This window comes from Halichoerus grypus, chromosome 15 (genome assembly GCF_964656455.1).
Source record: "Halichoerus grypus chromosome 15, mHalGry1.hap1.1, whole genome shotgun sequence".
In the NCBI taxonomy this organism is placed as follows: Eukaryota; Metazoa; Chordata; class Mammalia; order Carnivora; family Phocidae; genus Halichoerus; species Halichoerus grypus.
In genome coordinates this window covers 35,403,552-35,426,994 of record NC_135726.1, presented here as the reverse complement: position 1 = coordinate 35,426,994, position 23,443 = coordinate 35,403,552, and the positions used below count along the sequence as shown (strand labels likewise).

Below are 23,443 nucleotides of genomic sequence, written 5' to 3'. Positions count from 1 at the left end.
GTAAAATTGCTCTGTAACTATTTGCAGGGACAGGCCAGTGGTAACTACCTTTTTCTTTCGTCTTTGCTCCTTGATCTGTGTCTGTATGATTGTAAAGCTCAGAGTTTTGCTTTCCTTTGCTTTCTCCTCAGTGTGCACCTTTTGTGAAATCTACTCATCCATCCTTGCTAGGCCGTGGTCGTGACTGATGCACTCTGCACCTCAAAAGGACAGCGTGTTCTGACAACCCACTCTGAAAGTCCTCACTGCCACGGCAGTGACTGGAAGTAGCACAGTGCATCTGTAGGCAATCTAACACTGAATTCACCTTAAATTTTTTTTAACTTCAATTGAAGATTAATTTGAAAACTTAAATGGTGTAATAGCCTGAGGATGCTTTTACTTTTTATCATAACTAAGATTATTTTACTTTGGAAGCTGTTGGGTAGGAAATGCCAACTTCACCCTGCAAGGAAATAAGGATTCTTTGCCACTTCTAGAGACTCTGGAAATTGAGACAAGCAAGGAAATCAAAACACAAGTTCTATTTCCAGTTCAAGGGTCATATTCTTTACTGTGAAGTGTCAAATCCAGGATTAGACATACAAGAATTCTTACATGGTCTGGATATTCATCTCTAAAAATTCACTGCTTTAAAAAAACATTAAAAAAAAAAACATTTACTCAAGGAGCGTCTGGGTGACTCAGTTGGTTAAGTGTCCATCCGACCCTAGGTTTCGGGTCAGGTCATGATCTCAGGGTTGTGAGATCGAGTCCTGCATTGGGCCCCATACTCGACACAGAGTTCGCTTGAGATTCTCCCTTTCCCTTTCACCCAGCTCCTCTCCTCTCTCTCTGAAATAAATAAAATCTTAAAAAAAATTTTACTCAAGACAGTACATACTAGGGGCGCTTGGGTGGCTCAGTCGGTTATGCATTTGCCTTCGGCTCAGGTCATGATCCCCAGGGTCCTGGGATTGAGTCCCGCATTGGGCTCCTTGCTTGGCGGGAAGCCTGCTTCTCCCTCTCCCACTTCCCCTGCTTGTGTTCCCTCTCTCGCTGTGTCTCTGTCAAATAAATAAAATCTTGAAAAAAAAGAAGTACTTACTAAATATGTACCCCAGTCATTAGCTTCTTGGGCTTTTGTAGTCATTAAACCAATCACAGAAATATATGAAAAAGTGACTAAAAATCACAGACATATATGAAAAAGTGACAAAAAAAAGCAAATTCAGAATTTTAATTTGTTGAGGTATATAAAACATGGAAAACTGATTTTGCAGGGACCTAAAAAAGATATCTGAGGTCAACTTGTCATCATGGCTCAGAACTCAAATCATTCTCCAAACTCAAGAGATACAGCACACAAATCTTTAATTTCTAGAGTATACATTGTTTCCTTTAGATTTAAGAAAGATCACAAATGCAAAACACTGAAGCTCTTTTTATCTGATGCCAAACCTATAAATTAACATTGTTTATTAAGAATTCACAGTAATTGTCTTGCAGTTTGCAGATGCCAAGAAGTCATGGCAACAAAATTATAGAATAGTGTTACATAGATTAAAAAAAAAAGTAAAATGCTTTGAAAAAAATTATTATAGAATAAATTACATTTTAAATCAGAATGACTGACAAGCTTACATGGAACATCTGGGCTGCCGTTTAGAACTGCTTGACCTTTAAAACTTCCAGCTAGCTAAAGCAGGGGAAAAACAGCAAAGGCAAGGCAAGAGCATGGGACTAGTTCTGAGATGTGGGTACTCCTCTTCTCTGGGCCTCAGAATTCTCATTAATGAAGTTGAACAGATCATCTTAAAAAAAAAAACAAACCCCAAAACTCAAGGTTCCTTCATGAACAATTTAGCAGACGCCATTTTGTAAGAGGGCATAAATCCCCTTTGAGAATCACTCCTGGAATCACAACTAGGCTTTTTTCCTGTCCTGTCTCATCACCCGACACACTCCTGAAACCAGAAAGCATCCTGCTCATCAGAAAACAGCAGAACTATAAAAATATTTAGAAGCATTTAGGAGGTTCTTTTAATGCTTAATAATTACATGAAACATGACAAGGACAGACACAAAAGCTGTTAACAAGTCAAAGGAGCCTTTTTAATCTCTTTTGTGATGCGAAAGGTGGAAAATCTTTTGCTTTCTGTTAAACCTTTAGGTTGAACATTTCCCTCCACAAAAGGTACATCACACTTTATCCGTAAGTACTTTAGATGTTAGGATTCATAGATTTCCTGCAATTTGCGGGCACTTGAGTGTTGGTATCTTGTGCTAAACTCAGGTTCTCAGGTGAAAGGTAACAACAACATTGTAGAGGTGTCCTTAAGTGCTGCTCCTGAATTGAAGATACTTTCCCCTCCAGCTTTGCATTTTCCACTGTATGTTTAACAACTGGCTTCTGTATTTTCTGTGAAGGGTGTAATAACTTCCACAAGATGGCTAAAGTTCATCTTTCATTACTAAAATTTATGGCTTTTACTTCAGTAAACAATTTGTGAAGTTTTCTTACTAACCTCAAAGATGAAAGACTATATAATACAGCAATTAGTGTTATGCTGGTAATAATGCCTAAAAAATAGTTCCATTCTCTTCTTTTCCTATAGTGTACTGCCAAATAAATGTTTGACTAAAAAATGTTTAAACAAGGCCTAATAGCCATCTATACTTCGATGAAGGCATACAAGATATGGCAGTTTAAGGCTGGCTTAGCTAATATCGATCATCTGGCTCTTCAGTTCTACCCCTGCAGACAGACTGATCAAAAACCGATGATCCGACTGTATTAAGATGTGCCTTCACTAGATAAAGATTTACCATTCTGACTTCTCTCTGCATTTTGCATCTTATTTAAGTTCTGAGGAAATGTTGTTCTATATACAGATCGTCTTTCTTTAGTTGAAGAGAAAACTAGCCTCTGCAGTTTGGGTTCTCTACTGTGAAAAACAAAAACTATTTCATTTGTTTTAGCAGCCAGAAAGTTTAGAACCAAAATTATTGTCCAAGCTTTACTTGCTAAGTGGGGTTGCCTGAAGCTATGTAGTTCTGTGCTGTTTTAATGTTAAATGTCTTCTTTAAAGGCTCTATTTTGTAGGCCTCTTCATGTCCTTTTAAAAGAAAACAGGATACAACTTTCAAAAATATAGTTACAAGTGACTAGAATTAATGTAGTTAAGCATACTGTATTAGTTTCTACTATAATGTAGGTGTTAATGATGGACTTAACAGCTGTTTTTATAATGGATATAATTTTACATAGAAAATTGCTAGTTTTCCTTCATGATCATGAAGAATGAGATCACAGTTATATTAAATATTTACTATGCTGTTCAAATATTGGCTGGCTACTAACTACTACAATGCCTATCCAACATAGCTACTAAAAGAATTTCTATCTAATCTGGCTCTGGCTCATTAGTTCAATGAATACTACATTCATTAAGTCTTTCTACTTTCCCAAATTTTATCTTTAAAACAGGAAATTATGCTGACTTTAAAAAATGCTAAATCATGAATATACTATCTATAGGTTTTCCTATCTCCTGGATATTATATACTTTTAAAAAATAAAAAAATGTGATACAAGAAACATTTTGAAGGGGTATTTTATATGTATCATATTTAAAGGTCCCAGTTTTCACTAATCTGAGAAAACCCATACATGTGATATCTTAAAAAACCAATGAAATTCAGTGAAACTTTAATTTCTCATTTCATTGAGAATTTGCTACAAAAAATATCAAAATGAGAATTTCTCTCTTTAAAATGGCATGTCTGTATTAGTTATAATTTGATAAATGGATTCCTTTCCATATATACCTAAGATCCAAAATCTCAGGGCAATAACATGATTGAAGAATCATGTAACAATGCATTTAATTTTAATGTAAGATTTGTGTAGTGATTTAGAACAATAAATAACACACAGTGAAAATTTCATCATAAGCTAAATGCAATAACAAAAGGAAACAAACGCTTACGTACACATTACTAAGGTCTTTACAGTAAGTTATAACGTGTCGTTCCATCACAGCATATTTGTACATAAAGCCACTAATGTGAACACTGAAAGAAATCGCTCATGTAGGTCTTTAATCTTGATTTAATAAAGTTTGTACAGTATCAAATAATATCAAAAGTCTAAAAAAACACAATGAGTTTTTATATCATGTTTATAAATTATTGTTTATATACCATAAAAAAAAACATAAGGTCAAAAGTGCAGTTTAAAAAAAAGTGGAAGTTGTTATTCTTGGTAAGAACTAGAAAAATGTATTGTCCCAAGTAAGAAGCAATTTGAGGGCTCTTACAGTTTCTTAGGAATTTTCCTTTAACTCTCATACAACCTTGGCTACCATATGCCATAACATAAACCAATACAAAGGGAGCAAAATCATCTTATAAAAATAACAGGAAACACAAATCTGGTGATGAGAAATGCTGCAAAGAAACATAATTACCAGCCTCCCCCAAGATGAATGAAATGACTGCACACAGGAATGAATGGGCCACCACCGCATGTGACCAAATTTGGGAAATTTGAAAGGATTTCCAGAAGTTTTAATCTTTTTCAAGTTTTTAGTCATAACTGGCAAGGGTGCATACATCCTAGGATTATGAAATCTTCTAGTATAAGACAAAATATGACTTAAAGATGATAAATCATATCATCTACTATTCACAGAAAATAAAGACTAAGGATCCAGTAATTAAAAGGCAGCAGTATAGAAATTAGTCAAGAAGAAACAGATGGGTGAAACAGAACTCTGGGTCTTCACTGGCACTTAGCACAGTAACGAGTTATATTTTGACAAATTCTAGAACAAATGCCTGTATTGAAATATGTGTGGTACGTTAACCATTTATGTTTATGTAAGAAACCAAAATGGTAAAATCACGGACTTATAAAACAAATTAAATTTAGAGGGAAAAAAAAAACAAAAGGAATGTAGAGACAAATCTTATTTTTAAACTTATTGTGGGATCAAAATGTTGACAAGCTGTATCAATCCAGAGCAGTATTCCTGTTGCTAAGCCTAACCGGCAGCCTGAGCCTGGCTCAGCACCACCACCCCCCTCTTCAAATGCTATTTCGCTGGTACTTTGTGTGTGTGACACCAAGCAACAGTGACTGTTACTTTGTTCATGGACCGGAGGAGGTCCCTTGGTTGGTTTAACACATAGACTGCCTGAGACAAGAAAAGCTTCACTGTTACAGTAGGTTAGTGGGAACGAAGGTCTTGCTAGTTTTGATAGGAGAAAAGGGTTGGCTGCTGAAGAGTATGGGTGCTCTGTAGGCTGCATACATACACACTTAATAATTAATGTCCCCTTAGTAGAAGGTTAAAAATCGATGGATATGGACGCTTGTGCAGAATCTTCTCGCCCTCTGACATAAATTTCACAAGGAATCTCCTCCATTACTCTGTCTTCTAGGGCCTGTTCAGGGCACTCATGTGCCTGTTTGAAAGTGTAGCTACTCTTTTTGAAAGTGCTGTTAAATGTTTTCATTGGCTGTGGTTGTGCAAAATCATTTCGGAAAGGCAGTTCCATGGAACTCAGGTTGGTCCTGCTCTGTTTGACACTGGGTGCTTGTGACCCACAGTGATGGTCATGAATGCACCGGGAGGCAGTGGAGGAGTGCCGCATCTTCTGGTAGTTGTCCAGTTCTTCTGACAAGTCGGCTAGGTCTGCAGAAATCTCTTTGTCCCGTAGGGAAAACAGTTCATAATGAGGAGGATCAAACACTTCCTGAAATCCAGTTTTATTAAACGCAGTTTTGCAAGCCATGACCTTTTTTCGAGGCTGTTTCACTTGTACTAAAATAGAAATAATGAGAAGGACCAAGACAATCCCTGATGTGATGCCAATAATTGTTCCATGGGTTTTAGTGACTTGTTCAAATAGTCCTGCTTTTTTCTTTTCTGCAGAAAGAGAAACAACAAGGCTTTCAAAATTCATTAATGAGTCCTGTCACAAACTGGTAAGGTTATTTTTAGGTAAAGCAGAACACATGGGTCAAATACACTATAGATGATACCATTTAAAATTAGGTTTTTAAACAAAATAATCCCATTATGATTTCTGGTTAAACTAACCAATCACAATATAGTCAGATAGATTACATAAAAGAAAAAGGACTTGGTTCTTTACTCAGAAGGTACATGAAGGCATACAATTTGCAAATCAAATTAAAAACATGAATCTAGGGGCGCCTGGGTGGATCAGTTGGTTAAGCATCTGCCTTTGGCTCAGGTCATGATCCCGGGGTCCTGGGATCGAGCCCCGCATCGGGCTCCCTGCTCAGTGGGGAGCCTGCTTCTCCCTCTCCCTCTGCCCCTCCCCTCACTTGTGTTCTCTTTCAAATAAATAAAATCTTAAAAAAAAAATAAATAAAAAAATAAAAACATGAATATAGAGAAAATGCCAAAAGAAATACTCTTGTTCTATCAATTTAGCTTTTTGCTCTGTGGTATGTTTGACCAACTGCCACATTTAAGTATATCCACGGTATTTCTACTGATGGCCATCAGCAAGAGAGGACAAAAGTGATGAGGCTAACCCACTGAGGTACAACATCACGATCTACCGTCTGAATGACTATCTGAAAATACTTCATGTCAAGTACTGAAGACAGCTGTATCAGATCACACTAACTTCTCATAGTAAGATATTTACTGAACTCTTGGAGAACAGAAGGCAGGTAAACTTTAAGACTGAGACAGTGATTTGATAATGTCTGTAGATATTCCACTATTACCACAAGTCATGTTTACCTTAGACATACACTAGAAATACAGCATAGGAAATTTTATAAAGTGAAAAAAAGCAGTTCTCACTAGTCTGCTTTTGCTGCTTTTTAAGATTGAATCCATCAATATTTATTAAATAGTATTTCTATATAATTTTTAAAATACTACTACTCTAGGTTACTTTTTAAATTATTCCGAGAATAAGGTATCCTTACAATACAAATGACTAAGAAAATAATGCAGGAAATATTATGGTGGACTTTCGAACAACTTAAGATAAAAAACATAGTTTGTAAGAAAAAAAAAGAATGCTTTCATTGAGAATAAGTATTTTTCTTTGCTTTTATCACATACGAAAGTTGTATGATCCACTTAAAAGAACATTTATATTCTATGTTTCCATTTCAGCCAAAGCAGCTACGCTAAACACAGTTACAGAAAAGGACATTTTAAGTCTTTCTTAAGGGCAACGGCCATTTTTCTCTCAAAAAGGTTGGGCTTTGCCAGCGCACTCACCTTTACAGTGATTTTCGTCCCAAGGGTATGCACAGTTCTGAACACCGTTACAGACTAAAGAATTGTTGATGCACATGTTGCTGTGGCAGAAGAAAGTGCTACCTGTGCAGGGAGCTGCAGGAAAGAAGAACAGTTTGTTGCTAAGAACTCATCCTGGTTTATTTACACTTCAACTTGTTCTATGAATACACTCTGCGCTATAGAAGCAATAAGATAAGGGCCAATACTCTCTGACATGGTCTCAGGTAAAAACTCTTCACTTCCGCTCGGTGCCAAATGTCATGTTTAGTGTAATGAGGATAGGAATACATTTACCATGGTGCTTACAGAACTAGTACAGAGCCTGGTAAATTTTTTCAAAATGTTACAAGAAAATATTGGTGAGGATGTGGAGACACTGGAACCCTTGGTGCATTGCTGGGGGGATGTAAAATGGTACAGCTGCTGTGGTAAACAGGATGGAGTCTCCTCAAAAATCCACACCGATTACCATCTGCTCCAGCAGGTGCGTACGTCCAGGTGCGTACCCCAAACCACTGAAAGCAGGGACTCGAACAGAGCACACCAATGATCATGGCAGCTTTATTCACAAAGCACACAGCAGCATTATTCCACCAAAAGGGGGAAACAACCTAAATAAATGTTTGTTGATGGATGAATGGAGGACTGCAATGTGGTATATACATATCTAATGGGATATTATTCAGGGTTAAAATTCAGAAGGAAATTCTGACAAATGCTACAACATGGATGAATCTTGAAGACAATATGCTTGAAAGAAGCCAGACACAAAAGAACAAGTATTGTATGATTCCAGGTATACGAGGTCCCTGGAGCAGTCAATTCATTGAGAGAAAAAGAGAACATCAGCTACCAGGACCTGGTGGGAGAGGGGAATGGGGTGTTTAATGGGACAGAGTTTCAGCTGGGGATGATAAAAAAGTTCTGGAGATTGGGGCGCCTGGGTGGCTCAATCAGTTAGGCGTCTGCCTTTGGCTCAGGTCATGATCCCAGGGTCAGGGCTCTCTGCTCAGCAGGGAGCCCACTTCTCTCTCTCCTTCTGTGATCTCTCTCACTCTTGCTCTCTCTCAAATAAATAAATAAAATCTTAAAAAAAAAAGTTCTGGAGATGGATAGTGGTGATGATGAATGTACTTAATGCCACTGAACTATGCGCTTAAAAATGGTTAAAATGGCAAATTTTATGTCATGTAGATTTTACCAGAAAAAAAATCACTCCTTGGAATTTCAAAATTAAAAATTTTTTAAATGTAAAGATATATGGAATATACACCGTGTAATGTCATATTTTGTATAAACCATTCTTTCAGCCTGAGATGTCTCCTCCTTTCCCTTCCTGATGACCACCTTATTCATCTTTCAAGATCATCCAAAATGCTGCCCTCTCTGTGAAGATTGCCTCAATTCTCCTAGATAGCTAGTGTGACTCCTGTGTTCCCATCGTACTCTGGATGGTGCTTCTATGCGACACTTCTCCTTGTATATGTAAACATTTGCTACACTAGATTATGACTCAGTGTGTTTACTTCTGTTAAGAAATAACATCCTAGATTGGAGACAAAAGTACCAACATTGTAATAATGTGTATTTCAGTGTAAAGACACACACACACACACACAAGAATCTGAAAGTCAAGAAACACGACGGCGTGTCTCTCACACTGACAGAAGCCCCTAAAAATCAACTAATCATTGTGACTTCCAAAAATATAATCAAGGGCGCCTGGGTGGCTCAGTCGTTAAGCGTCTGCCTTCGGCTCAGGTCATGATCCCAGGGTCCTGGGATCGAGTCCCACATTGGGCTCCCTGCTCGGCGGGAGGCCTGCTTCTCCCTCTCCCACTCCCCCTGCTTGCGTTCCTGCTCTCGCTATCTCTCTCTCTGTCAAATAAATAAATAAAATCTTTAAAAAAAAAAAAAATATAATCAAGAAAATGTATTTCCTGTCTAAAAAAAGTCTACATTTAAGATATGTGTCTCAGCATACTGACAGACCTCAATTATTTTTTATATTTTCTTTTTAAGTTTCTTTTCAAGATGAAAAGAAATATGTAAAATTTTAAGGACTAATAATAACTGGATTTTCTCCCCTAAATATTATCTTTTTAAAAAATAAATATACAATGAACCTTATCAAAACAATTAATTTAGTATTTCTTTTCCTCTTGAGAAGGCTCTCTCTTTAGGTTACAATCACAGGAAGCTTTGGAATACTTAAACACATTGTCCAACTGCATCATCAGTAATAAAACCAACAGTTTGGTAAACACAAACAGTTTGGTATCTACCTGCCTGACCCCCTTTGTCTATTTCTCAATTTGGCTCTGAAGATGGGCTGTAAAAATAGGTATTTACTGGGACCCCAGGAAACCCTAAAACATAATGTGATATTTATTAAATATTTACTAGACTTATAATGTAGGTCAACAGAAAACATCCACAACATCACTGATCATCAGGGAAATGCAAATCAAAACCACAATGAGAGAATACCTCACACCTGTCAGAATGGCTATTATCAAAAGGACAAGAAATAAGTGTCAGTGGAGATGTGGAAAAAAGGGACCCTTTGTGCACTGTTGGTGGGAATGCAAACTGGTGCAGCTACTGTTGAAAACAGTATGGAGGATCCTCAAAAAATTAAAAATAGAATTACCATATAATCTAGCAATTCCACTCTTGGATATTTATCCGAAGAAAATCAAAACACTAATTCAAAAGATATAGACATCCCTGTAGGTTCATTGCAGCATTATTTATAAGAGCCAAGATACGGCAGCAACCTCAGTGTCCAAAAATGGATGAATGAAGATGTGATACATACATAGAATGGAGTATTACTGAGCCATAAAAAGGAGTGAAATCTTGCCATTTGTGACAACATGGATAGACCTAAAGGGTATTATGTTAAATAAGTTAGAGAAAGACAAATACATATGATTTCACTTATATGTGGATTCTAAAAAAGCAAAACAAATGCACAAACAAAACAGGAATACTCAGATACAGAGAAAAAACTGATGGTTGCCAGAGGGAAGGGGGGGTGCAGACACAGGACAAAGTAGGGGAAGGGGATTAAGAGGAAAAGTCTTCCGGTTATAAAATACATAAGTCACAGGGATGTAATGTACAGCATAGGGAATATAGTCGGTAATATTGTTTTTTTTTTTTTTTTTAAGATTTTATTTATTTGACAGAGAGAGACACAGCAAGAGAGGGAACACAAGCAGGGGGAGTGGGAAAGGGAGAAGCAGGCCTCCCACTGAGCAGGGAGCCCGATGCGGGGCTCGATTCCAGGACCCTGAGATCATGACCCGAGCCGAAGGCAGATGCTCAACTGACTGAGCCACCCAGGCGCCCCTATAGTTGGTAATATTGTAAACAACTTTGTATAGTGACAGATGGAACCTAGACTTATTGTGATCATTTTGTAATGTATGTAAATATCAAATCACTGAAACTAATACCATATTGAGTGAATGTCAATTATTCTTCAATTAAAACAAAAAGTAACATCCAAAACTGCTTTGCTCTTATAGAGCAAATACAATCTCTCTTTAAGGCAGAATCCCCAAATGGTAACAGTCACCCAAGTTCTAGTTCAGCAGGCTAATAATCTATGGTTAATTACTATGAGCTAGGATTTGTGTAACCCTTCTCCTTCCGCACTATAAACTAAATTGAGTTTAAGCATGAGTTTTATCTATATACGATTAAATAATCTTTTTTCTTTTTTTTAAAGATTTTATTTATTTATTTGACAGACAGAGATATAGCGAGAGCAGGAACACAAGCAAGGGGAGTGGGAGAGGGAGAAGGAGGCCTCCTGCAGAGCAGGGAGCCTGATGCAGGGCTCGATCCCAGGATCCCGGGATCATGACCTGAGCTGAAGGCAGATGCTTAATGACTGAGCCACCCAGGTGCCCCACGATTAAATAATCTTTGCACAAAACTTTTAGGCTTATTTGCTGAGGACTTACCCACTCCTTTTCAAGTATAATAACCCGTAGGTGGCTCTCATGACTCAAGAATCTAAAATAAAATAGCTAAGAACTGTAACTTGGGAAATAGTGCTATAAACAGAGAGTAGAAATAACAATGGACTAGTAATTAATAAAAATTGTTTCTGTTATTAGTTAACCTGTCTACTTTAAGATTTTAACTAACTCCCTGGGTGTCTGCTTCCTCTTTTTAAAAGAATGGGATGGACTATAGGGTATTTCAGACTTCTGGTTCTAAAATCAATGAGACTTGCTCAGTTGGTTAAGTGTCTACCTTTAGCTCAGTCATGATCCCAGGGTCCTGGGATCGAGCCCCGTGTTGGGCTCTCTGCTTAATGGGAGTCTGCTTTTCCCTCTCCCTCTGTCCCTCCCCACCATTTGTGTTTTCCCTCTAATAAATTCTTGAAAGCAAAACAAAAAAATAAAATAAAATCAACAAGACTATGAAATTAGTGGTCTCAATCATGTTGTTATTTCTATTCTCAGAAGAATCATGTATATATCCAGTAAGTAATTTACTCAGAGACTGAATCCATCATGTGGTATCATTTAACCATTAAGTATTTCATGATTCTTAAGAAATGCTTGATGGTTTCAAAGCTTACTGTAAGGACAAAAGGTATTAGTTACATAAATAAACCATTAGGTTAAGAAGAGAAAAGCCAATGAAAATGTATGGTGTTAGTTTATTTCAGTACAAAATTAGCTAGTGTCCCTACCTCAGCTGTGTCATATAGATCATAAAATTGTATTACACCCACGTGTGCACTTTAACGTAACAAATGGCCTAGAGAACACACAGCATTTTTGAATACTTCTAAAAACTGAGTTTTCCATTTTGTTTCTACGTCATACCACAGTTCTGTTACATACTATATCATATTACCTACTGACCTCTAATTTTACCAGTGTTATCCAGTTCACAAATGAGGAGACAGAGAACAGAAGCTATTTTCAAGAAGGGCTGAGTGAGGTTATAAGCAGCACTGTGGCTTCTAGGTATTCTGATTCTGAGTCAAACTATCATTAGCTCTTAAAGTTTATCCACAGAACGTTGTGTGACACAGAACATTTTGATGTCTCTTTATAATCCTCAAAAGGGTAGAAAAAGATTTTCTGATCGGTGTTTCTCACTGATTGAACAGTGAGTAGAAAACACCCTCAGTTTTTTTTTTTTTTTAAAGATTTTTATTTATTTATTTAACAGAGATAGAGAGCACAAGTAGGCAGAGTGGCAGACAGGGAGAGGGAGAAGCAGGCTCTCCGCCAAGCAGGGAGCCCGATGTGGGGCTCGATCCCAGGACCCTGGGATCATGACCTGAGCCGAAGGCAGCCGCTTAACCGACTGAGCCACTCAGGCGCCCCACCCTCAGTTTTTATTACAGAATTCTTTACAACTGCTCCCCACATTATTTAAAGCAATTAGAAAGCAGCACTGACATCATCAGATATTGTTTTGTAGAAATGTATTATATTCATAATTACAGATGTATTAAGCTCTGTGCATTTTCAGTGGACAAGCATAGTTGTTCATAAAGAGAACTGAAGTTATCAGTTACTGACATGGGATGCTAATGACATGCTTCAATTCAAAACTATAAAAAATGGCTGAATTATTGGAATTTATAAGTAAGGGACAAAGAGAATAGCAAAAATAGTGCCAGTTATAAACTGTTTTCTACTTATAGCCTGAGGACTTTCTACTTTCCCCCTTTACTCACTGCTGGGTCATGGCGTGAGAAAGAAGAAGGGTTAGGATTTCAATTCTCCTCCTCTTCTCATGAGATGTGGCAATGATGCTGAGAAATGGTCTGTCCTTCAACCAGGCCTGCAGGAGCCCCACAGGCAGTATGTCACTGAGAATCACATTATGGATTTATTCTAACAAAAATAACTTCTGCTGCTTTCACAGTTGTAGTCCTAGAAATTATTTTCCTAAAACCATATCCTGTCTCAAAGAGTGAGATATATATTAGTATTCAGTGCTTGGGAAGTGCTATTCTCTATCATTCATTTCAGCCAAGTTATTTTAGTCATATCTGTAATCTATAATGGGTAGGTATGAAGTGAATATCTCATGCAGAATTAGTCTATCCATATAAACCTTTTCTAAAATACTGATTGTTTTCATGAATGGTTTCATAACAATTACACATCATTAATAGCTTAGAGAAAAGAGTTTAAGTTCGAATTAATTAGCATATAAAAATGTACTGTTTGGAGCTAATGTGCTTATTAAAAGATTTCCAAACTGGGACTTTTGTTTTATAAAAACTTACAAAATCCTTTATTTGATCACATACATATGACTTTTTTTTTTTTTTGGAGGGATAGTTTTCTCGTTCTTCATGGATAATAAAGCTAAATTTAGGATATGGAGCTAAGTCTTATATTTAGTGATTATTGTGAAGACATTGCTTGAGGGAGGCTTTTCATCTGTTCACTTATACGATTTGTACTGATGGAGAAATCATTAATGTATATAGAGAAATACCTTAACTAAAACACATTAGAGAAGAATTTTGCATTTAAGATTTATATCAGTGCTGCCCAAAATAAATATAACATGAGCCAAAATGTGACCAAGTAGCCACATTATAAAGATCTTTAAAAAGAAAGAGGTGGAATTAATTTTACTACTAGCTTATTTAAGCCAATATATCTGTGCAGACAAGAGTTACTACAGCAGGAAGAGGCTGCCTTTAGAAGGGTCTGTGTGCAAGGCTGGCCCTTAGTTTTGGCAACTGGGAACTTGGACTTTCCTCCATTCCCTGACTGATAAGGTTCACGGTGCCTAGAGTTTGTGTGAACGTCATTTATGCCAAATACTTTCTTTCCTTCTGTGAGTCCACAATTTTGGTACAGGCAAGGCAGAAGGTGCCCATGAGACCAGTTCCCAATAAAAACCTTAGGTGCTAAAAAAAAAAAAAAAAAAAAACAAACAAAAACCTTAGGTGCTGAGCTCTAATGGGTTTCTCTGGACAGAAACATTGTCCATGTTACTGCATTGTTTGTTGCTGGGGAAATGTACATGCTCAGTGTGCCCTTCATGAGAGGGAGTGAGCGTTAAGAAAGCCTGTTAGAGGATTTCTCTGAGAGGACTCAGAAAGTAATTCTCCTTTGTTGATCCCATATCCTTTCACTGTCAGAATTCTCAGCCATAAGTATTCAAATACATGCAGAGTCCTGTGAGTCCTTCTAGCAAATCACCTACCATGTGGGTGGTGTTGGGGAGCCCTGAAACAATACCCAAAGCATCCTCATTTAACACATATAAAATATTATTCATGAAATATTTTACATTATTTTATACCAAGTCTTTGAAATCCAGGATATATTTTTATAATTATAGCACATTTCAATTTAGATGGGCCACATTATGAGTATTCAACAGCCACATGGGGCTGCTGGGCACTACTGGAAAGCACAGGTACAAGACGTTGGGAATAAATAAACTGAGGAGAGAGGAAAACGGCTGAAAGGCTTTCTTGCTAAATGAAACTCTATCTTTGTATCAAGCACTGCTTTGTAGTTATTTGAAATAGCCTTTACACAGCTGTTTTTTTTCAAGTGTGAAAAGTTGATAAAAATTTTTTTGGAAACAGCTTATATGCATCCATAGGGCAACAAGAAGCAGCAACACAGTTTACTCCCGGTAAATATCACTGCTGAGCTCTTGGCATTTCCAGCTACTTGAGAAAATCACTAAATCCAAAATAACTCAATACTTACTCCTCTTATCTCTCCAATTTTCATTTCCAAGTCAGTCAGACCCAAACTGTAGGTATCTTTGACTCATTCTGTTACTTTTTGGTCTAGTCAGTCACCAAATCTTGTTGATTGCACTTCCACGACTCTCCCTCTGTCGCTGTTGTGGTTCAGACCATCTTGGTATAGCCCCCTACTATGGAAGTTAGCCTCCGTCCTACACAGCCTCTCCACTCCAACTGAAGCACGGCTCTGATTATGTCATTTCGTAGTACGAAACTCTTCAAAACTCCCCAATGCCTATGATATGAACTCTAATTTTAGCCTTTAAAGACCTTCTAACTCTAGCTTTAATCTCCTTTTCTTGACGCATTTTTCTCTCTTCTTTCTTTTACTACTTCTTGTGATCCAAATAAGCCTGGGCTCTATGCATTTTGTTCATTCTGCAGCCTCTGTTTGGAACAACCTCAGTTATTCAACATTTCTACCTTCTAAAATCTAACTGTCCTCAAGGATAAACTCACAAGCCCTCCCTTCAAGGACTACTTGCTCCACAGCCGATGCCGCCTGCTGGAAGCATCCTGGGTATTTAATCAGGGAGCACTTCGTTTTCCACCTCAAACAGTCTTTGTCACAGTCATTCCTGCAACTGCCTCATTTGCATGTATGTTACCTCACCTAAAGGACTATAATAAGATCCTTTAGGGAAGGGACTGTTTCATCCACTTTTGTATCTTCATAGCAAAACACAGTATCTCGTATGATAAATGTTGAATAAATGAATGGAAGGCAGGGAGGAAGGCTGGTTGGCTAAATCAGCTTCATAACCCAAGTAGCCATCTGGCAATTCATCAAGTCTTTTAAAATTATAGATAGAAGAGTTCAGCTATAATAAAGCTTGTATAGGTGACATACGATCATGATCTCAACATAGAATCCATGGAATAATAATATAATACCTTGAAATTATAAGTGAAGGGAAAAATTACTAATTCCTAAATTTCTCAAGAAAAATACCTGATAGTATCTTACCTTTATATTTACAAATTTTGATTTGCAAAAATCATATAGTTTACCATTTTACTGTATTCATCAGTCGGGATATAAAAGTGAAAATATTTCCTTCTCTTATGAGGACAATACAGAAGATCTACCACTTATTTTTAAAATGTATGTGATGTGAACATACACAATCAACTATATTGGGGCAGTTTGGATGAGTCTTTAAATGGTAATTTTCTTCATACAGAGGTGACTGTGAGGAAAGGGACTAGTCAGAGAGACTAATCAGTACTATCCAAATGTAGACTAAAGTTAAACCAAGCCACTCAAAACCAAGCCAAAAACATGATGGTATTTTTGAAAGCAGTTTTTTAAAAAAATCAAAGCTAATGTAATATGATTTGTACTTATAAACAAAATCAACAAAATAATTATTAGGAAGTACTGACAAATCACTTGGACTTTTATAGAAGATAGAAAGGCAATAGAACCAATTTTTCCTGGGATTTGTTCATGTGAATTATCAGGAGTTTAAGGGAAGAATCCTAAAATCTGTCCTCAGAGTTTTTCCACTTTTAAGCTGGGTCAGTATCTATATATGAACTACCCCATTCTTTAATATAAAAAGGTTCTCACGTGCTCACAAAATAGTAAAGATAACTTAAGATGTAACCAACTCATAAAAAGACAAAACCCCACTATAACCACAAAGAAAATATCTAAAGAATATACACAAAAGGAAATTCAAATGTGTTGCCACAAAAAATCAACTAACCACAAAAGAAGGTTGTAATGAAGAAAATGAGGGACAAAAAGTTTTAAGACATTCAGAAAACAAATAATAAAAGGGCAGAAGTCCTTTCTTCTTAGTAATTACTATAAATGTAAATGAGTTAAACCCTCCATTCAAAAAGCAGAGATTGGCAGAATAGATAATAATAATTAAAAAAAAAAATCCCAAAGATCCAACTATATACTGTTCTAAAAAGATTCACTTTAGGGGCACCTGGGTGGCTCAGTTGGTTAAGCGGCTGCCTTCAGCTCAGGTCATGATCCCAGGGTCCTGGGATCGAGCCCCGCATCGGGCTCCCTGCTTGGCGGGAAGCCTGTTTCTCCCTCTCCCACTCCCCCTGCTTGTGTTCTTTCTCTAGCTGTCTCTCTCTCTCTCTGTCAGTTAAATAAATAAATAAAATCTTTAAAAAAAAAAAAAGACTCACTTTAGATCTAACGATATAAATTGGTTGAAAGTGAAAAAATCAGAAAGATATTCCATGCAAATAGTTACCAAAAGACAGCTGGGGTGGCCATACAAATATCAACAAAAATAGACTTTAAATCAAAACTGTTGCAAGTGACAAAGAGGAACACTGTATATTGGTAAAAGGGATTCATCAAAAAGATACAATTATAAAAAAATATAAACCAAAAATCAGAGTCCTAAAATATAAGAAGCAAACATTTTCAGAATTCAAGGCAGAATTGGATATTCTACAATGGCTGGAGACTTCACTATCCCGCTTTCAATAATGGGTAAAACAACTACACAGATGATTTTTTTTTTTTTTTTTTAAAGATTTTCTTTATTTATTTGAGAGAGAGAGAATGAGAGAGAGCACATGAGAGGGGTTAGGGTCAGAGGGAGAAGCAGACTCCCTGTTGAGCAGGGAGCCCGATGCGGGACTCGATCCAGGGACTCCAGGATCATGACCCGAGCCGAAGGCAGTCGCTTAACCAACTGAGCCACCCAGGCGCCCCTACACAGATGATTAATAAGCAAATAAAAGAATAACACTATAAACCAGCTGGATCTAATAGATATATACAGAAAGTTCTACCCAACAACAGCAAAATACACAATTTTCTCAAGTGTATATGGAACTTTTTCCAGGATGGACCATATATTACACCACATACACACAAAAATCTTAAAAGACTGACATCACACAAAATATCTTTTCCAATCACACTGAAATAAAACTAGAAATCAATAACAGAATGAAAACTGGAAAATTCATAAATATGTGGAAATTAAACTACACACTCTTAACCCACCAACTGGTCAAAGAAGAAATCACAAGGGAAATTAGAGCATATCTTGAGATAAATGAAAATGAAAACAACACAGCGAAACTTGATGAGAAGAATGAAAGCAGTGCAAAGAAGGAAATTTATAGCTAAAAATGCCTATATTAAAAAAAGGAGAAAGATCTCAAATCAGTAACTTAACCTTAAAGAATGAGAAAAAAAGGACAAACTAAACTTGGAATTCTATGCCTTTGTCAGAAACACTGAAATTATAGAGAAGAGAGATAAATAGAGGATGGAAAAATTAAAGAAAAGAAAAAAAATCGTTCTTTGAAGAGCTCCATAAAATTGGCAAACTTTTAGTTACAATGACCAAGGAAAAAAGAGAAACATGAGAAGATTCAAATTACTAAAATCAGAAATTCAAGTGGAGACAGTTTAGATGTTACAGCTAAAAGGGATTAAAAGAGAATCCTAAAAACAATTCTACACCAACAAACTGCTAATCTAGATGAAATAGACAAATTCCTAGAAACACATATTCTACCAAAACTGAATAAAACTAAATAGAAAATTCGAATAGATCTCTAACTAGCAAGGATACTGAATCAGTAAAATCAAACTATCTCCCAAAAAAGAAAAGCCCTGGACTGGATGGCTTCACTGGGGAATTCTACCAAATGTTTACAGAACATCAATTCTCAAACTCTTCCAAAAAGTTGGAGAGAAAGGGTCACTTCTTTTTCTTTTTTCTTTTTAAAGATTTTATTTATTTGACAGAGAGAGACACAGCGAGAGAGGGAACACTAGCAGGGGGAGTGGGAGAGGGAGAAGCAGGCTTCCCGTGGAGCCTGATGCGGGGCTCGATCCCAGGACCCTGGGACCATGACCTGAGCCGAAGGCAGACGCTTAACGACTGAGCCACCCAGGTGCCCCACTTCTTTTTCATTCTATGGACCAGCATAACCCTGATATCAAAGTCAGACAAAGATGCTACAAGAAAATAAAACTAAAGACAAATACCCCTTATGCATATTGATGCAAAAATCCTCAACAAAATACTAGCACTGAATTCAGCAACATATTAAAAGGATTATACACCATGACCAAGTGGGACTTATTCCTGGACCATAAAAATGGTTCTGCATATAAAAATGAATGAGGGGTGCCTGGGTGGCTCAGTCGTTAAGCGTCTGCCTTCGGCTCAGGTCATGGGTCCTGGGATGGAGCCCTGCATCGGGCTCCCTGCACGGCAGGAAGCCTGCTTTTTCCTCTCCCTCTTCCACTCCCCCTGCTTGTGTTCCCTCTCTTGCTATGTCTCTGTCAAATAAATAAAATCTTTAAAAAAAATCAATGACTGTAATACAACACATTAACAGAATGAAGAGGAAAAGAATGACGTAATCATCTCAATTGAATCAGAAAAAGCATTTGACAAAATTCAACATCCTTTAATGATGAAAACACTCAATATGTAAACTAGGACCAGAAGAAAATTTCCTCAACATGATAAAGGCCATATGTGAAAACCCTACTCAGCTAACACCTACTCAACGGTGGAAGGCTGAAAGCTTTGCTCCTAAGATCAGAAACAAGACAAGGGTGTGTCCTATAGCTTCTATTCAATATAGTACTAGAAGTTCTAGCCAGAGCAATTAGGTGAGAAAAGGAAATAAAAAAATAAAATAGCATCCAATATTGGAAAATTACCTGTTTACAAACAACATGATCTTATATGTAGAAAACCCTAACAAGATCGCACACACACACAGCTAATAAACTAATTCAGCAAGCTGCAGGATACAAACACAGAATACAACATCAGGTACACTTCTACACACTAACAATGTGTCCTTGTAGAGTTGTATACTAAAGAGTACAAAACACTTGAAAAAAATGAAAGACAACAAATAAGTGGGAAGACACCCTGGGTCCGTGGGCTGGAAGACTTAAGACTGATTAAGATGACACTACTACTCTAAAGCAATCCACGGATTCATTACGATTCCTATAAGAACCCCAGAAGTGCTTTTAGCCGTGTCTTTTGTACGAGAAGAAAAGGGCTTCTTGGAAATATGGTTGGTTTTACGGCTGGGCCAGGGAAAACACAGCTGAACCTGGGCCATCTTGTGGTGACAGAAAATAAAGTGATTAAAAAAAAAAAAGGGAAGGACACATCAAAAGTTAAAAAAGACAACTTGAAAAGGCTCCCAGTGGCCAAAGCTGGGGCTCTGAGTAACAAAATAATGTTAGTATTATAATAATTATGTTATATATAACTATATATAATAATGGCATAAAATAAAAATCCTTAAACTCATACTGAAATAAATCATTGAATAGATAAATGAGGGGAAAAATAACTCTTCCTCACAGAATTACAACTAGTAAGTGTAGAAGGAATAATGGAAACAGAAAACTACCATTAGGTAAACACTATAATAATGCCTATTACAGGCAGAAACCATTAACAGACGCTAAAATTAGTGAGCAAAGGGATATTTGCATAGTCTCAAGGAGAATTATTAACTAGAAATGAAAACATCAGTAACTTTATAGTGGAGAAACCTGACAGAGAGCACCTTAAGGAAGTGAGCGAAGTTAACATGAGACAGATCCATATGATGTACGCCTACCTCACTGGTATGATGCACTGAGAAACGTGTAGCGTCATTTCTGTGACACTGACAGAAATACATAACCTCAAAAGAATCCATGAGAAAACATCAGACAAACTCAAATTGACATTCTACTAAATAAATGGCCATTGCTCTTCAAATATATTAAGGTCATTAAAGACTAAGGAACTGTCACAGATTGAGGAGACTAAAGGACAGATGTCAAGTAAGCGCAACGTGGGATCCAGCATCAGAAAAGGACATTAATAGGAAAACTAGTGACATGTGGATAAGGTCTATATATAATGGTTGATAATAGTGTATCAGTGTTAATTTTCAGTTTTACCACATTATTAGGGGAATCTGAGTGAAGGACATATGAAAACTCTGCGCTATTTTTATAACTTTAGATAAGCTTAAAATTGGGCGCCTGGGTGGCTCAGTCAGTTAAGCGACTGCCTTCGGCTCAGGTCATGATCCCAGGGTCCTGGGATCAAGTCCCACATCGGGCTCCCTGCTCAGTGGGGAGCCTGCTTCTCCGTCTCCCACTCCCCCTGCTTGTGTTCCCTCTCTCACTGTGTCTTTCTCTGTCAAATAAATAAATAAAATCTTAAAAAAAAAAAAAAAAAAAGATAAGCTTAAAATTATTTAAAAATTAGAAGTTAGAAAAAAGAAAACACAGCCTATCTAAATTTTGATGAGCATGGTTTGGTAGATTCATAATTATATACCAAGCTGAATTAATACTACTGATAATTATTTTTAATTTTGAAAATCTTGAGTCTCCACTTTCTGCGTTCCCTATCACATTACACTTTTATAATAAGGCAGTGTTGCAATTCATGTATTAACATGGTTTTTCAGCCAGGACAGTTAATTCCTTAAGAATAGGGACTAAGACTTAGTTATTTCTGCATTCTCTTTGACTTGCAGTCTTTGTCAAAAGGAAATGCTCAATAATTGAATTCTGAATGAATGAAAATTATGTAAAAGATCTCAATGCTATAGGATTTACTTACGCTCCACAAAGGAAGTAAAGAGCATTCTGAATCTGCTTAGCCGACTACCTTCATCTGCCCACATTCGGATCACGCCAACTCCTGTTTTCAGCATCACATCATTGGCCACAGTGCTGCAAAACTTGGCCTTCAGATTTTCAATAGAACTGCTTCCATCATAAACTGCAACGAAGTTTCTCTTGCATTCATTTGAGTGCTCCATCTGATAATCTAGGAACCTCAAATAAATCTGTAACATTAAAACAAAGAAAAACACTGCTTTAGAAAAGATAAATTTGAGTGTTATAGTTCTATCCAGTCGACATGGTCGACTAAATTATGACAGCTGACAGGAACACAACAGCTAAAAGGCTGGTGCTTAAGGAGTTAAAAGAACCAAGACTGACGGTCTCCTCCTTTGGTTGTCCTAATGGAACCGAGCATTAAGGAACCTAAGTTTGTGTTTTGTCTATGAAGAAACTTTTTGCTCCATGAGGTTCATTGGCTCTCTTACATAGTCTTCTTATTATGAAAGCAACCTCATAGTACTGACAAATTGGAAAATGAAAGAATCACTCATAGCAGTTGTTGGATTTTTTTCAGTTTTTCTTCATTTTAAAAACCTAAGCTTAACTGTAAGATACATATATCCTATAACACATCAAAACCATTTTTATTTTCTTTTTTACAAGATATTTTATTTTTAAATATTTTATTTATTTGACAGAGACACAGCGAGAGGGAATACAAGCAGGGGGAATGGGAGAGGGAGAAGCAGGCTTCCCGCCGAGCAGGGAGCCCGATGAGGGGCTCGATCCCAGGACCCTGGGACCATGACTCAAGCTGAAGGCAGACTCTTAATGACTGAGCCACCCGGGTGCCCCCAAACCAGTTTTACCTTATCTATACTTTTCAAAACCATAAATGTTCCCATGATGTCCTGTCATTTATTTACCCCCTATTCTATACTGCACATTTAAGTGGCTTTAAGACTTCCCCCCATAAATAACCATTTCTACGTTTTCAGTCAGGAAGATATAAACTGCAGTATCAAAATAAACACTATTGGTATCTATTTTATTTAGCATCTTCTTTCTTGAAATTTTGTAGGCAGCCTGCTACCTGGCACTAAGTTCTTAAAATATGCTTGGCCTACTTTTGTTTGAAGAATTCCTTTAGATTGTAGGCTTAGAAAGACTGGGGGCATTAATGTTCAGGTTGTGGGCTTAGAAAGACTTTGTGCAGGGCGCCTGGGTGGCTCAGTCGTTAGGCATCTGCCTTAGGCTCAGGTCATGGTCCCAGAGTCCTGGGATTGAGCCCTGAGTCGGACTCTCTGCTTGGCAGGAAGCCTGCTTCTCCCTCTTCCACTCCCCCTGCTTGTGTTCCCTCTCTCGCTCTCTGTCAAAATGAATAAATAAAATCATAAAAAAAAAAAAAGGAAGACATTGTGCATCTCTCTAAAAGAACTTAATGAAGTAGCTATTATTCCTTACAGGCAGGGAGAAAATTAAGGCTCAGGTGGTTAAGAACTTGTCCAAGGTTACTCAGGTTGAGGATGTGACCTAGGCTGGCCTGACTCTAACATTTGTGTTCTTTCCACTCCCTGGGATCCCTTTTCTGCACGCATGCACAGACACTTCACTTTTTGCTCTAGTTGCTGCTGAGTGACTCTAGAGTTAGAATTTTAGTGAGTAGAGAATAAAGATTTCCTTTGTCATTAAAGACATATGAGTATTCATTCTAGTTTCTATTTCTGAGGTAGCAGTGTGATGCCACCTCCATCTCTCTATTTAAAGATTTTATTTTTTATAATC

At 37.2% G+C, this 23,443-nt stretch overlaps 1 protein-coding gene across 2 annotated transcripts in view; it reads right to left on the bottom strand.

The window, feature by feature from the left end:
* Positions 1-648: 648 nt before the first annotated feature.
* The window catches only part of NETO2 (neuropilin and tolloid like 2), a 60,994-nt gene continuing 38,199 nt past the window's right edge, over positions 649-23,443 (bottom strand). For both annotated transcript variants that reach the window (XM_036120172.2, XM_036120171.2), the window contains exons 7-9: positions 21,651-21,879; positions 7,260-7,373; positions 649-5,915 (exon numbers count right to left, since the gene is read on the bottom strand). In XM_036120172.2, coding sequence (XP_035976065.1) covers positions 5,335-5,915; positions 7,260-7,373; positions 21,651-21,879 — 924 coding nt within the window. In that variant the 3' untranslated portion in view covers positions 649-5,334. The remainder of the gene's footprint in view (positions 5,916-7,259; positions 7,374-21,650; positions 21,880-23,443) is intronic.